The sequence below is a fragment of the Falco peregrinus genome, chromosome 7 (assembly GCF_023634155.1).
Source record: "Falco peregrinus isolate bFalPer1 chromosome 7, bFalPer1.pri, whole genome shotgun sequence".
In the NCBI taxonomy this organism is placed as follows: domain Eukaryota; kingdom Metazoa; phylum Chordata; class Aves; order Falconiformes; family Falconidae; genus Falco; species Falco peregrinus.
Genome location: NC_073727.1, coordinates 49,002,871 through 49,017,871, shown reverse-complemented (window position 1 = coordinate 49,017,871; position 15,001 = coordinate 49,002,871). Strand labels below are relative to the sequence as shown.

The 15,001-nt window shown below is 39.5% G+C and overlaps 1 protein-coding gene across 1 annotated transcript in view; it reads left to right on the top strand.

The window, feature by feature from the left end:
• Nucleotides 1-15,001, top strand: part of UTRN (utrophin) — a 351,512-nt gene that overhangs the window by 63,808 nt on the left and 272,703 nt on the right. The window contains exons 18-22 of the mRNA XM_013304556.3: nt 1,088-1,175; nt 3,693-3,928; nt 4,198-4,378; nt 7,078-7,223; nt 9,432-9,644. Coding sequence (XP_013160010.2) covers nt 1,088-1,175; nt 3,693-3,928; nt 4,198-4,378; nt 7,078-7,223; nt 9,432-9,644 — 864 coding nt within the window. The remainder of the gene's footprint in view (nt 1-1,087; nt 1,176-3,692; nt 3,929-4,197; nt 4,379-7,077; nt 7,224-9,431; nt 9,645-15,001) is intronic.

The following is a 15,001-nucleotide window of genomic DNA, read 5'->3' as shown; positions in this document are numbered from 1 at the left end:
ATGAAGGCTTACTGGAGCTTTAGCAGGACCTGAACCTGCCTTTGAAATCAAAGACAATACTTAAAAATATAAGGAGACTTCTCAGGGCTGTAGTGAAAAATGGTGCCAGTAGGAATGTTTGGAACAGCAGTACTGTTGGAAATAAAAACCAAAACAACCCTCCCAATAGGTTATTTTTAGATCTTTGTGAATGTTTGTAGCTTTTATAAAATAGGCTCCGAGATGAACACCAGGTTCCCATGAACGACACTTTTTAAATGATTGGGGCTTTAAATGGGTAGAACAGTGTGTGTTCTTCCCAACTGCACAAGTAAATACATGCTGCTTCTGAATTCAGTGTAGCCAGTCTAAACCAGAGTAATGACCTCGGACATAAGTTTTGAAGATATTTTAATTTGGAGATACTTTGTTGTAATCACAGAGGATGTTTTGTGGCCTTGTGGCTAAGGAACTGACTTTTCCTCCGTGGATGTATTCTGCCTATTGGCTCACACAGGAACATTCACTAGTATGTATGACTTGAGAGAGGATCTTCTTTCTCTGAAGGTTTTGGTAGTCACATAGGATTTCCCTTACTGTTTCTTTATGAAGGAGAGTGAAGCACTAGAGCAGTGGATTTCTAGTGTGCTATAGTTCTTGCCATTTGGACTTCTAGGAAGCAGGTTGTTATTCCCTTCTATTCCCTTCTACTGGAAATCTCAGTAAGGAGTGTAGAGGCAAGGGGTCCTTTTTAAAAGTCTTTTCATCACTGGTTCACATCAATTACAATTTTTTGATCATAAGTGACTTGGTTTAGCTGGTGTCCCCATATCAGATTTCACACAGGAGGATCGTCAACCTTTTAAACTATTTTATTCCTTATGTTGTACTGGTCTCTTGCTTGCCTGGGAATTGAGAGCTAATTCCTTTTGCATTTGTTTTCCAAGCAAACAGAATGAATGTGCCTCTTAGAAGGTGCTGTATCCAAGAAAACTGGAATGTATTTTGAGTAATAGGTGAAAATACGTGTTACTGGGTTGAGGTGGGGGTGTGCGTAAAGAAAAGTGACCTTCTCTGAAACTGTATTCTTTTGGGGTTCACTTTGTAGATGATTGAAAAAGAAAGAGTTGAAAAAAGCCAAATGTTAGATGAACTGAAACGAAGTGGACATGTTCTTTTGGATCAAATGGGAAAGGGTAAGCAACTTTAAGGTTTTTCTGTCTTGTGATTTAATCAGATGAGTTGCTGGGAAATAATACTGAAATACGCTGTCTCCTAAGCATTGCAATATAGTCCTTCCCTCTCCTTCTGTTTTCTTTCCTCCAGAGACACTGGCCATTGTTACTGTTATTAGTTATTGATATGTGTTTTGGTTTTATTAAAGCTTATAGAGAAGCAATATTAATAGTCTTTGTTTAATGTGTGTGTTCGTTTGCAACCTTTTAAGAGCTGTTTTTATTTAAATGTAAATAATTTCTTAAAATAGTAGTAACATACTTTTGGGGGAAGGAGGTTAAATTGTGTGTAGATTTTAAGTACAAAATTTTGAAATACAGCTTCCTTGAAGTAGAAATTTTTAAGCCAAGTGTAAGCTTGATAAGTGTGTATATATCTCTTTATTCATAGTTTTCTCTATTTTTGTAAAAACTGTCAGTTATATTTTGATGACACAGTCACCATTTATGTCTCAAAGGCAAGAGAGAAGCCTACATGCTTGACAAAATGATTGATTGTCAATTAAAACACTTATCACTGGAAACTTATAATTAACATCAGTGAAAGTTGAATCTTCCAGCTTTGCCAAAATCTTGTTTCATAATATGACAGAACTCCATAGTGAAATGTGACTTTCTCCATAAGAGCTGTTCATATCATTCAGAGACAGTCTTTTAGATCTGCTATGCACTTGGCTTCTGGTGAAGTTTCTGTGATTGGTAGCATTCAGACAGGTGAAAGGATGGTATCGCTGGCCTCATCTGTGGTGACTGGTCAGACTGACATACTAACAGCATCCGTTTTGGAAAATGCTGATTTCCACTGGATTTCCCAACTGTCACGTTTTTTCCAGCCATCTCCTTTACCTGGATGGCCCAGTCTGTTAAGCATTCTCCAATCCTCCCCTCCTTGCCTGTTTCACATATGAAGCTTTTTATGGTGGGTAGCTGATAGCTGGAAGCCACTGCTTTGATCTGGAGTTTGCATTGTAAAAATTTGTAGCTGTTCCTTGTCTTCAAACCTGGACAGAAATCCTGCCTGCCTCCTTCTCTCTCTTTTGTAAAGTTGTGATAAGTCATGGCTATGAAACGGGTATTTGTTGACCATAACAAGAAATTCATAGTTAAAAAACTGCTTTGTATCAGGAGAAAATAAGGTACAGAAATGCTTCCTAACTGTTTGAGGTCTTAAAAGTTGGGATGTATAGAAAATAACCAATCTACAGCCCCTGGCTTCATTAAAGTCTGCTAGTATGTTTTGTTCAGCTCAGAATGACAGCTTTTCTCTTGAAATCCAGGCCCAGCTACACCTGTGTGGAATAATGCACAGGACTGGCATGCATGTGAATACATCCATTTCTATCTTGGGGCATGTGCAAGCAGTGCCCGATTGTTGCATGCACGCTCCTCTTATGTGGCTGGTTGCAGCTTCTGTATTGTTGATGCGCCAAGTGTATGGCCGGTGTGTGAAGCACAGGGAGGATCTGTGGAGCAAGCAGAGCCTTCAAGCGCCCTTGTAGAAGCTGGCTGACTGCCCTCACCAGAGCTCTGGGCTCCACTTATGCTGAAGCAGTGCGGCTAAAACTGCTCGTCTATGACTCTCCTCCTTATACTCAGATCTAGATGTCAGGCTTGTTAATTCAAATGATGCAAACATGTCTTATATAAAGAAGGTGATACCTTGAAAGAGAATCTGCATCAGAAACTTGCAATGGTAAGGAAGTACTGTTGAATGCACGTTGCACTGAAATTTCTTCCATGTATAGCCAAATCATCAGTTACTTCTGGCACTTGAGGAAATAAAAGAACAAGGAATGAGTAGGAGGTCTGTTCACTTCTGCTGCTGCATCCTCAAGTAATGCATTGAATTAACAAAAAAAGATGGTGTAGCATGTGCTTCATGTCGTCGCTGTGAGTGTGAAATAATCTCGTGTTTTGTTGTGTTGCTTTTGTAGCTGTTCATATTACCTAGTTATTAAGCATATCTGTGTGCAATGTGACATGGTTGAGCATTGCTCCCTGTCTCGCAGGCTGACTGGGTTTTCATCTACCTTTTCAATGAATTTATTGCTGCCTTCCTGCTTGCTCCAACTTGCTGATTCCCTCTTCCTTTGTGGAGTCTAGAATCATTAAAAAAAATAAATTCACTGGAACCTTATTTAAATAAAGCTTATTTTATTTAAATCTACGTATCAACATTTAGACACAAATCATGATGAAGAGAGTCATGATGGTCAAGATTCAGCTCGTTGTTACAAATTCAAAAGTTATCGAAGGGAACAAATGGAAATGGAATATCTCACTCTTCATTTTACCTTTGATGAAATAAAAAGCTGAAACACTGTTAGTAATAAATATAGTTTTATGGACAATGGACCTGGAATCAAAGAATTTTGCATATTAATGCAAGTGTGCTCCTGTATTTAAAGATGAAAGGTTAAATGCTTATTAATCAAAATGTGTTGCAGTTAATATAGCTATAACATGTAATCTTTTTAGAGGGACTTTCTACAGTGGATATAAAAACTGTGATGGAGAAAATATTGTCAGGGTGGAATGACGTGGTTCAACATCTGGAAGAAGTGGCCAGAAAGATAAAGTACCAGGAAGATATAAATGCTTATTTTAAGGAAATGAGTGAGCTTGAGAAGACTGTAATTGAGAAGGATGGCTGGCTTAAGAATGACGCTTCTTCAGCATCCCAGCCCTCAATGGTCCTGAAAGACTTATGTCAGGTAAGTCTGGCAAAACTTGCTAATTTTGATTGGAAGCTGTTAGAAACACAGATATCTCAGAGGAGCTTAGCCTAGTTAGTAGGATAACTCAACATTCCTGAGGCATCCATGGCACCCTATTTGACTGGAAGATTTTGGTAGCTGTGTCACAGGAGTACTGTAATGTTGTTGCCCTAGTAATGTGGTGGAGCTGTGCTGCAGTAGCTTACTAAAATCTTTGTGTTAACAAGGCAAGTATGAGATTTGGTTTTGTTTTCAATCTTCCATAGCGGGAGTTAACTCATCTTGTAAGCCTGAGCCCACAGCTGGAGCACCTGAAAGCCACCTGCAAGGCACTCACCTCTCAGCCCATGTCTCCAGACTTCGTTCAGGAGAGCTTGAATGGTTTTCTGGATCACTTCAAGCTGACTCGTCAGAAACTAGAGGAATGTCACCAGCAGCTGAAGAAAGGTAAATACATACATATAAACATACATACATACATATATATTTTTTTATAAGCCCTCCTGTTACTTATGTTCTGATTTTTTTTTTTTTTGTTGTTTTGAGCTTGTTGAAAACTCACTGGATTCTGGTAGAGTTTTCATACTGAATCTGGGAGGCTTTGGCTTGAGCTGACAAAATCTTTTGGTTCACCCAACAGAGTATTTGTATGACCTTCCCTGTGCACACTACAAAGCATAATGTTCCATGGTATTAAAAGTGATTATGCAAGGATGCAACATTCCTGAAACTACATTTAAGGAATTAGCAAAACATATTTAAGGTGGATAATGTAATTTGAAAAGCTTTGTGTCTCTGGCTCTTACAGAAATTAATAATACTAGAAATGCAAAACGGAAGATTAGGAGGACCTTGTAAAATTGAAGTGCACATGCGAAACTTATTCTTTTATTGCTTTCTTAAGCACATTAGTCATACATAATTACCTTTGGAAATTTCATCTCTGAAGTGATTTGGAGTCTGGCTTGCTTTTCAGACACTTTCTGCTTGAGTTTTGTGTTGCATTAGAAATTTCATTATGAGTATTCAAACCAGTCACGCTGGCTTCTAGAGGATTTTAAATGTAGTGCACAAAATATGTAGCTCCGTTAGTATTTTACAGCTGAACAGCAAGAACACAGACCTATAAGGAGATTTTTTTTTGTTAGTTTTCATTTTTTTTCTGAAGGAATTCAAAGAAGCATTTCGCTAATGGCCCCAAATGGAAGAGTATTAACACTTTATTCTGTGTGTAATAAAGAGAGGCTCAATTACTAAATTGTTAGGCCATCTATATAATGTTTTGCACCAGCCCTGCATGCTTTAATTATATCCATGGGGAAAACTGTATGAATAACATATCTACCACACTCAAATTACAGGGTACGCTTCCATTCTTATTGTGAGGAATGATTATTTCATGACTGTTCTGATTTCATGTACTTTTGAATCATTTTGTTGGTATTGTGTATGTTGTTTATTATTACATGGTGTGACAAAAATACTCCTTATTTTTTCATGCCACACATCACTTGAGGCATTATTAGTATATTTGAACCAGATACTACTTGGTAAAGACACCTTACATATTGTAATATGTTGAATTTGTATTTGTGTATTTTTGTGAGTGATAATTTCTCTGCAGACTGTATTGTTAAAGAACAGAGAGAAGTGTCAGTTCAGGGTTTCGGTTGTTTATTTATGGAATGGTTTGAATTGCTGTAAGGTAAAAGAACTTCCAGAGCTGTATAACTGAGAGAAACAACTGGTGGTGGTACTTCAGCGTTTGTGATCTTGGCAGGCTTTGACAGAAGTCCAGCTCCTTTCATGGCTCTTCCTTGAACCTCTGAAAATTACCTCAAGAAGTGCTGCTACTCAGTCCTATCTCTATAGACATTTTTATGGGAATTGTGACTTAATTTTTTTTTGTCAATGGGAGGCTGTTTTAACGATTTCCTTGTCCTTGAGGATTTGCTGTAGTTTAGTGACAGTGCACCTACCTGCCTTTTACTGAATATCCCCCCTTCCCTGCCCTTACATTGATCCTGGCTTTTTGAGAAGAGGAACCTAGACAACTCCGACTCTGTCTAGCAATGTTGACATATTCCTTAGTTATAAATAGTATGACGGTTCCGACAGTAAGCTGTTGAATAGCTGGCTGGTGAGTCAGAACAAGGCTTAGATTAACTTTCATTTGTGGCAGTAATGAAATTGCTTAGTAATCCAAGGCAAGAGGATGTGCCTACCACAGTATGGGTCTTACAGCCGAAATCCTGTTTGTTGCAGTTTTCTAAATCTGACATTTTCATTCTGAAATGCCAGTGAGGTGCTGCCTGGGATTCCGCAGAGGATTGGCTTGAGCAAAATCTGACTTGCAGTCAAAGATTGCAAGCAGATGCTCCATCCAAACTTTAATTCTCTTTTCAGTCTTCCTGTATAGTGTGTCTGTTTTGGCAACAGGCTGAAAGCTACTATTTTTATGTGTGTGTGTACGACCAAACCCCCAAACCCTGTTACTACACCAATACTTAACTTTATGTATGTATGTTTATATACATATATGAAAACACTAGCTTATATATTTACTGTATGCAGTGTAGATATTTAACTTTGTGTAATATGTTATATATTATGCACATATGTAATACATGTGCTATACTTCATATTCTATATATATAGTAGGTATCTCTGTGTGTATTTGCATATAAATACCAGATACGTCTAATAAAACTTTCTTATAAAATGAAAAATGCTAAATAGAAGGGGGTTAGGCATGCAAAAGCCCAAGGACCTTTGATTACTCCACCCTGCCTGCCCCAAGAGATTTTAGGTACTTAGGGGTATAAGAAAATTCTGAACATGGGATTGAGTTTTAAGTATTTTTTTTGGGGGGTGTGTGGAGGTTGTAGTAGTATACTCATTATATTCCATATAATATATAGTATATATTCTTTCATATTTTTTAAAGGAAAATAAATTTGACACCAGCCGAAGAGTTTTAGCTCTTAGAAGGTCTTGGCAGGATTAAACGTACAAGTATATCTCTCGTGATTTCTTGTTTCTAAATGATGCTGATAACTTTATGTTCACATTTCTCCTATAGTTCAGATTTTGTGTCTATTTCCTCACCTTGTATTTTGTTCCATTACTCCCTTTAACGGTACCAGAGATGGAAAGCCAGCCAAGCCAGGAGTATGTGGACTCACTGCAGCGGCTGAAGGACATGCTGGGTGAGCTGGAGCGCAAGCAGCAGGCCATTACTGGTGGGCTGAGTGAGCCCAGCAAGGTTGAGAAGGCCCTGCAGCAGGCAAAGGTAACTCTTGCCTTTGCACCGGAGCAAGGAAGCTGCTTATTGATCTATGCCGTCCTCATTTCTCCTGCCTGGTTTTCAGTGGGATAACTAAAAATTTGCTGAGCTGGAGGTTGATAGAGGTGTGGAAGGGTGGAAGCAGCCTTGGAGGGCTGGTTGCTGAGAGCTGGGTTAGCGCAGGCTGCTGCGGGATGCATCCAGGTGAGGGCTGGGTTATCTCCAAGCCTACGAACTTCACAGCTTCTCTCACTGCCTGTGCCAGGAGATGAGGCTGAGAGGTAGGACTGCTCAGCCAGGGGAAGGGAAGGCTCTGGGGGATCTTCTCTGAAGTGCTGCAGCACCTCAGACTACCTTGGCCACGTCCCCAGCTCTCTCCAGGGCGTCTGTCTCTCGTGCTGAGGAGCCCCAAGAGCATCCCCTCCTAGGAGCTCGGTTGGGTCAGGTTGGTGACCTGATCCAAGGTCTGCTCCTTTGCCCCCTGAGCTCTGGCTGTGAGGAAAGCCAGGAGCCAGGGCCTGCCCTTCCTTCCCTGAGGACCTGCTTTTCAGCTCTACCTGCCTGAGCCACCCTGAAGCTGCCTGACAGCTGTGCCCATACCGGGCCTGCTCAGGCTTGCTGTCCTGGGGCAGCTGCGTCCCTCCCCTGTGGCTGTGGGGACTCCCTGACCCTGCTTCTGCCCTCCCGGTGAGGCCATGGTTTGCAGGCTTGTAATCCTCTCATCCAGGCCCTGGGTGTAGCGAGCCCAGCCGCGGCGTGCCTGCCTGTTAAAAACTCTCTGAGGTTCACTGGTTAACAAATCCATCCCATTCCATCCTGTGGCTGTTAACAAGAGTAACTGTACGGCTCTGGCCTCAAGATTGCCTTTCAAAGGGAAACAGTGCTTGCAAGCCATAGAGGTAATTGATGCACAAATTCTGTCCAGTAGAAGTGGTATTTTGTTTCCTATTATGAACCTATGAAGTAGTGGAAAATCTATGAATGACAATTGCTTTGTAAATATCAGTTACTGCCGTGGGGCTGGAGTGAGGAGGGAGAATCATGCACCTCCAGTACCTTTTTTTTTCTTTCAAAAAACATAGACAAATACTTGCTTGCTGACCTGGGATTGCCCAGCTCCTCCTCCTGCACTGTAGCAGGCACTGGTAAGTGTTTCAGGCATAGATCCAAGCCAAGGATTGCTTCAGTCCGTGACCCCCTGCACAGAAAGCTCTTGTTTGCACGCCCCTCTTCAGTCTCATTGCTGCTTCACTACCTATTGTGTTAGAGGAAATGGTATACTTTATCCTGTTTCTTTTCTGTAAATACAAAGTAAAATTGAGAATGTAAACAAATAAATTGAATGTTCTTCCTTATTAAAATATATGCGCATATGTCTCACACGTACAAATTAAATGTATATAGTAGCAAAGTTAAATTAGTGAAATTAGTAGTGGTTTCATGTGTTCATTCCAAATTTCTTCTAGATTTTAAACAGGATAAACAAAATGGCCAGTTTAATGAAGTGGCAGGGTTTTTCATGTCTTGGCTTCTACCTTCAACTGTTATTTTTCCTTAATATTAGGAAATTAGCTATTTCAGCTCAAGTTACTCTTCATATCAGTAATGCCTTAGTGAATATATTCAGATTGTATCCTCCCTGTATTCCAGTTGGAAGAGTAGCTTTCAAAACTCAAGTATCCAGAACTTTCATTGCACCTAGACATTACAATAATTTTACTTTACAAAACTCAGAAGGACACACTCATGCCGTTTGGGCTTTATTGTTTGTTTTTTTGGGTTTTTTTTGTGTTTTTTTTTTTTTTTTTTAAAAAAACCCAACAATCTCTGGAGGGAATGAAAGAACTGAGGTCTTGGTATGTCTACATTGCAGTTTCTTTTGTGACTGCAGTGTCATGCTTTGTTAACTTGAGTACTGGTATCACACAGCACAGGAGAGGACTAGGTGCGTGGGTGTGTTGAGCTACGTGGCCAAATTCAACAGCCCAGTCTATAATCTCTGCTACTGTACCAGTAGAGCAGCTGAAGATTTTGCTGCTTAAGAGGATGTTTGGACATGTCTGCAGCAATAACTGTGGTAACTGGACTATCACTCTTTACTGAATCTGTGCTCTGCACAACAAAACTCTTTGATGTACTTGCACTTGTAGGGTATGTACCTGTTGTATAGCTAATACTGGAAGCAGACTTTTTTCTTTTTTTTCCCCATTGTAGACTGTTTGTGAGACACTAGAAGCCCAGAAGCCCAGGGTAGAGAAACTTGCTGAAGAAACAAAGGCTTTGGAGAAACATGCTTCTTTGGATGTGAAAAAGGTCTACACGCAAGAGTTCAAGCATGTGCAGGGACACTGGGACAAGTTAAAGCTCAAGATTTCCAAAGATGTTAAACTATTAGAGGAAATTACATCCAAGTTAAGAATATTTGAGGTAAAATTAAAGAATTTTTTTGTGTTACGTTATTCAGTTGTTTTAGAGCCCTTTATGTTCCTGCAGAAGTCCTGATGATACTGATTGAGAAGTGGAATGTTGATTGGGTTCCTAGTCTGGCAGAGGCTGGAAGCATATATAGTGTATTTGTAGCAGGGTAGCAGAGGATTTTTGACATGCTCAGGATATTATTTTACCTTCTAATAGAATTACTGTTCACTTGAAATTAGCATTCCTCTTTCAATATGGGAAGCAAAGGTTACACTGAAGGTCAAGGGTATGTCAGCTGTGCTGTTGAAGGCTTTATCCCACCAGGGGCTGAGTGCCCTCTATTGTGGTTGGTGTCAGGTGCCCAGTGCCTTATTAATTGACATCTAAAATTGAAATTCCATACCTGCTACAGAAAACCTGCTCCTTAAAGTTGAGGTTTCTGTCAACAGCAATAAAGAATTAGTTCAGCCCCTTAAAAAAGGAAGTAAAGAAAATGTTTAGGTATGGTGAGTTTTCTAGTTCCAACAGGTGGCCTCTGAAGTGTGAAGAAGGAGAGTTAAAGAATTAATCTTAATCTTATCTGTTTGTATGTCTGTGTGTATATATACATACACACACACACAAGCACATATGAAATCCTGCATGACAAAAAATCCCAGTGCTTTAAAAATGAAGAGATTAAAATAATACCCTTTAAGATATTTAGATGTTTAACTGGCTTATAGAAAGGGGAGAGATAAGTGCTTAAGTATCTTAGCTGAGGTTGACTCAGTATTTACTGGTTAGATGGGTGTGTCTGTGTTGCCTTTAAGTCCCTGCTCTAGGCTTTATATTCCTCTGGGCAGAGGAAAAAAATGATGAGAATTAAATAAATCACGATTTAGCCCATGGCAATATTATTGTGACCCAAAAGTTAATAGGCAGTAACAGTTCTTTAGTATCAGCTTGAAAGTGCAAGTTGATCAGAGCACTATAAAAGCCCAAATATTTTGCTGTTTCTTTTTTTCCTATAATAATGTTTAAATAGACTTTCAGTTTCATATTATTTTCGTTTTCCTATTATATTTTAAACCTCAAAAAGCAAGAAGTGCTTTTAGAGATTCTCTGCCTCTCAGGATGAAGGCACACGTGCATTAGCTAACAGAAATCTGTATTTTTACATGCATTAAACATATTTTAATATGTGCAATTGCTTGCATTCTTTTCCGTTTAATAGTGTATGTATCACACAACTTATAAACAATAAGCAGTTTGCTGTGTGCACCCTTCTCAGAACATTGGTACCATGTGTGCACAGCACCACTTTTCACCAAAAGTTTCTTTTAGTCTTGCTCTCCTCTCCTTCTGAAGCAGAAAACTGTTCTTTTATTTCAGTGGATTCAAACGTCAAGCTGTGTGTGTGATTTTTCTTTTTAAGCCAGACAGGTTCTTTAATGACTATTTGAGTATAGGAATGTGTGTTTAAACTGTAATTTGTATTAGTAAGGTGAGGTAATTGACTTGCATGACATTGCAGTGAAAGTTGGACAAGGCATTGCTGATTATGGTTCAGAGATAGTGAAAGCCTCAAGTCCTGTGTGGCCTGCCCCCCCCCCGCCCCCCCCCCAGTCTCCCCGCCCTGGCCCCCAAAACCTGCAAGAAGTCAGTTGTAGTAGGGGTAATCATGGAGTCATAGTAGGGGTAACACTGTAAGTAAATGACAAGAGCAGAGTGCACTTGCTTGCTCCCATGAAAAGTCGTACTTCAGGGGGGAAAACTGCTGGAGGGAAAAACTTGCCCCTGCTTGTAAAGTGTTATTTAGTAACTGTTCCTTTCAGGACTTGGGCTGCTCCTAGCAGTCTGTGTGTGTGCAATGTGTTTGTATGAATAGCATGAGTATGGTAGTCCAGTCTAGGCTAGTGAGCTTGTAAATGGAAGCCACAAAACACCCTATGAATAGGAGGAAGAACTGCAGATTTTTGGAGGGAAGATGTGTATTTCTTTTGTTAGGCTGTATTACCCGAAGCATAAAGACAAAAGCTGTCCCTGTCTGCCTCGCTTCCCCACTAAAAAACATGTTCAGAAAAATGTGTTTGTGCACCTATGTTTGAAAGAGTTTCGGTTTTTAGTCTGGTTCCTTCGAACCCATCCTTCCATAGCTACTTGCAGCAGCCTGTGAGGTGGTGTGGAGCTGTGGAGGAGCTGATGCTGGTCAGTGGGAGCTGACTGCCTAAAGTGAGCTGGCTTGTACAGGAGTCCAAAAGAAAATAACTTGTTAAGACTCAGCCAAGGCCTTGGTGATTACTTTCCAGCAGTCACATCCTCATTAATTTTTCTTCTGACTTTGGCCTAAACGTACAACATCCTGCCGTGCCTCATTCTCTTCCTTTCCCTTTCTGGTTACACTTACAAGTTATTTAGCATGACAGGGTAAATATTCTGCATGTAAGCCCGCCTCAGCATCATTTGTGCAAAAACTTTGTCTTGTTCTTCAAGTGACTGCAGCTTTCCAGTTCCCTTGATTATCTGTAGCTACACTGAGCAAGACCTACTGACCTCATCAGTTTTAGCAGCATTGTTTTCTCCCTTAATTTCTTGTAAGTGCAAAACTTTTTTTTGGCACTTCAGTCATGTTCATTTGAGTGGTCTGTACATGCACCTACTTTCCTAAATTGCACCTTTAACTGGGTAAAGAAAACTGAAATTCTTTCATGCTTAACTGTGAATGTAGGGTACATGTGTGCAGTATTAGCATGGCAGGTTTTTATTTAGTAATGAATTATTCAGGTTTTTTTCCAGTCAGAGTTTAAGTGCCTTGTTCTCTGTGGCTGTCCAAAGTGATATGGTGTTGGTATCACCATGTCTATGAAGCACTCATTAATAAGGATTTTTATGCCCATAGGAGTTTTGAAGAGCTATGGAGAGAAGAGCATTGAAGTTGCATGCTGCTATATAGATCTGAGAGGAGAATTTTGTTGTGAGCGAGATGTTAAAAACTTCCCTGTTACCTTAAAAAGGAGTACAGAAGCTGAAAATTAAATTAAAGCAGAAGAAACAATGGAAGTAGTTATTAAATAATTAAAAATGGAAAAAAATGTAGTGGTGCTGTCTGTAGAAATATGGGACTTGCAGTGGGGGTGTTTTCTTATAAACTGAATTTTTCAGTACACAGTTCCTCTCTTTTCTAAATGTTTCATAAAGCTGTCGATGGATGGACAGTCATGTATTTATAGTCTCTGATTTTTTCCTTTTAAAGGAGTGGTATGATTTTATACAGAGCTATTTGTAGGCTAGCACCGTATGGATAAAAATGAGAATGTGGAGCAAGTTGAATAAAAATATTGTGGATGGCATTGAACCGATCATGGTGGAATATTCACTGTAAGAAAGGTTGATACGGGAGACTGGGTATGTGGTCCTGGTGCAGACACTGAATGGGTTCGTACTGGAGATCTGATACCAGAGACACCAGGATTAGTTTGGAGAATGGCTGGGCTCCTTGGTTGAGAGACGAGGAAGCATCTGGCTATTAAAGGAGGAAAAATAATATTTAGAAGTGGGGAAGAAAAGGAGGGAAAAAAGTGAATGACCACCCTTGGAGAACATGTGGTCATGTGCAACTACACACAGGTGTTGGTTTATTTTTGATGTTTCTTTTTTTCCTAATTCATCTTTAAAATAGTTTCCCCAAGCTCCTCATGTCTAGGATTTTAAAAAGAAATCAAATATAATTATTCTCATTTTAACAGTGAGCAGACAGGAGAACAGTGCTTGAAATGCCCTTGTTAGTCTGACGAGCAGGTCAGTGGCAGATCTGCCTGTGGGGTCTGTTGCTCAGGTGGCCCTTCTGTGATTTGTGATGTGACAGAGGCTCCCCCAAGCTGACAAAACATGCATTAGTAACATCATCTGTGTTTCGCTGTGAGACTCTAATACTCATGTTATGTGAAAATAGGCAAGGCTCATTTTAGTAGTTTTACATCTTGTTTTTGCTAGAAGAAAATTTCTGTATCTTTTATTCTCTGTTATCATACTGCTAATAATGCATGGCTTGCTGCGTCTTTCATTATGTATTACCTTCAGTTCTTTTTTCTACTGCATGACTGTATGTCACGTGATTTTTCTAGGAGTGAACAAGTTAAAATTCAGCACATTTGACCTTTGTTCTTGCCTGGAATAAATTTTAGATAGTGGTCCAGTGGTTTAGTTATGTCTAAAAATTGTGAGCTCTTGTACATCAACCTACACTGGGTATTTGACCATTGGTAACTATTTACCAGTGCAATGCAGGAGCGTTCACTTCATTAAACTTCCTATAGACTTGACTGATAATTCAACAAGTTATTTAAATGTGTGCCTAACTTTGTGAGTAAACCCATTTAATTCACTTCAGCTACCTGTGTGAGTAGCTTACTGTAAGCGAGCTAAATTTGGTATATGCTAAAATGCCTTGTCCAATGGCAGCCTTTATAAATATGTATTATCTTTTTTACATTAAGGCGTGGTTCACTGTTAAGCCTCCTAGGGTCTGTTTTTTTGAAAATTATTTTCAGCCTAATCAGCTGCTGGAAATTCCCCCAAAATGGAAAGTGAATGAAAAAAAGTGTCGTGGCTTTGTCCTCTAATGGCACCACTGGCCTAAAAAAAAAAATGTGATCTTAATCTGATCGGTTTTTGTTAGTGCAAACATTTTTTTTTGAGAAGCAGTGTGTAACGTATTGATTGATCTTGAAAGAACTGTTATTTCAAGGTTTTTAAGGAAACAAAGTGTGTGCTTTCCTCCTCAGTGACATGCAGAATAGAAGTTGAAGCTGGTGAGCTTTGACTTAGCTTCTCAATAACAGTGCTGTGACACAATTGTGTCAGAATAAAAAGATGCTGTCTATTAAAAAACTCAACCAAACACTCCAAAAATGTTGATTAAAAGAAATCAAACTATATTATCAAAAAATGACAATCACATTAACTCATTTGAACCCGGACAAGGAAAAGCTTTTTCCCTGCTCTAAGTTTGTGGTGGTTTTGTTTGTAAGGGTGGTTGGGAACATCCACAATCATATGGGAAGGAGATAATTCTCCTGTCTCCCTCTCAACCTACCTCATCGCAGGATATAAGGCAACTGCCAAACGTTAGGCAAAGTAACTCTGAAATTTTGTGTGCAATTACTTCTTTCCTGTGCATTGCTATAGTGAGTACAGTAGCTGCTATTGGCCTCAAACAGCTAGATTTTTGTTGTTGTTGTTTTTAGTGGTTAGTCTAATAGTCTGTGGTATTTCCTTTGTATGTCTGTGTTTCTGTCAAAGACAAATGGATTTCCCAACATAGCTTCTGCTTGTCAGGTATGCTTAGCCTTACCCCATCCTCTTCTCACTGCATATATTTCTGT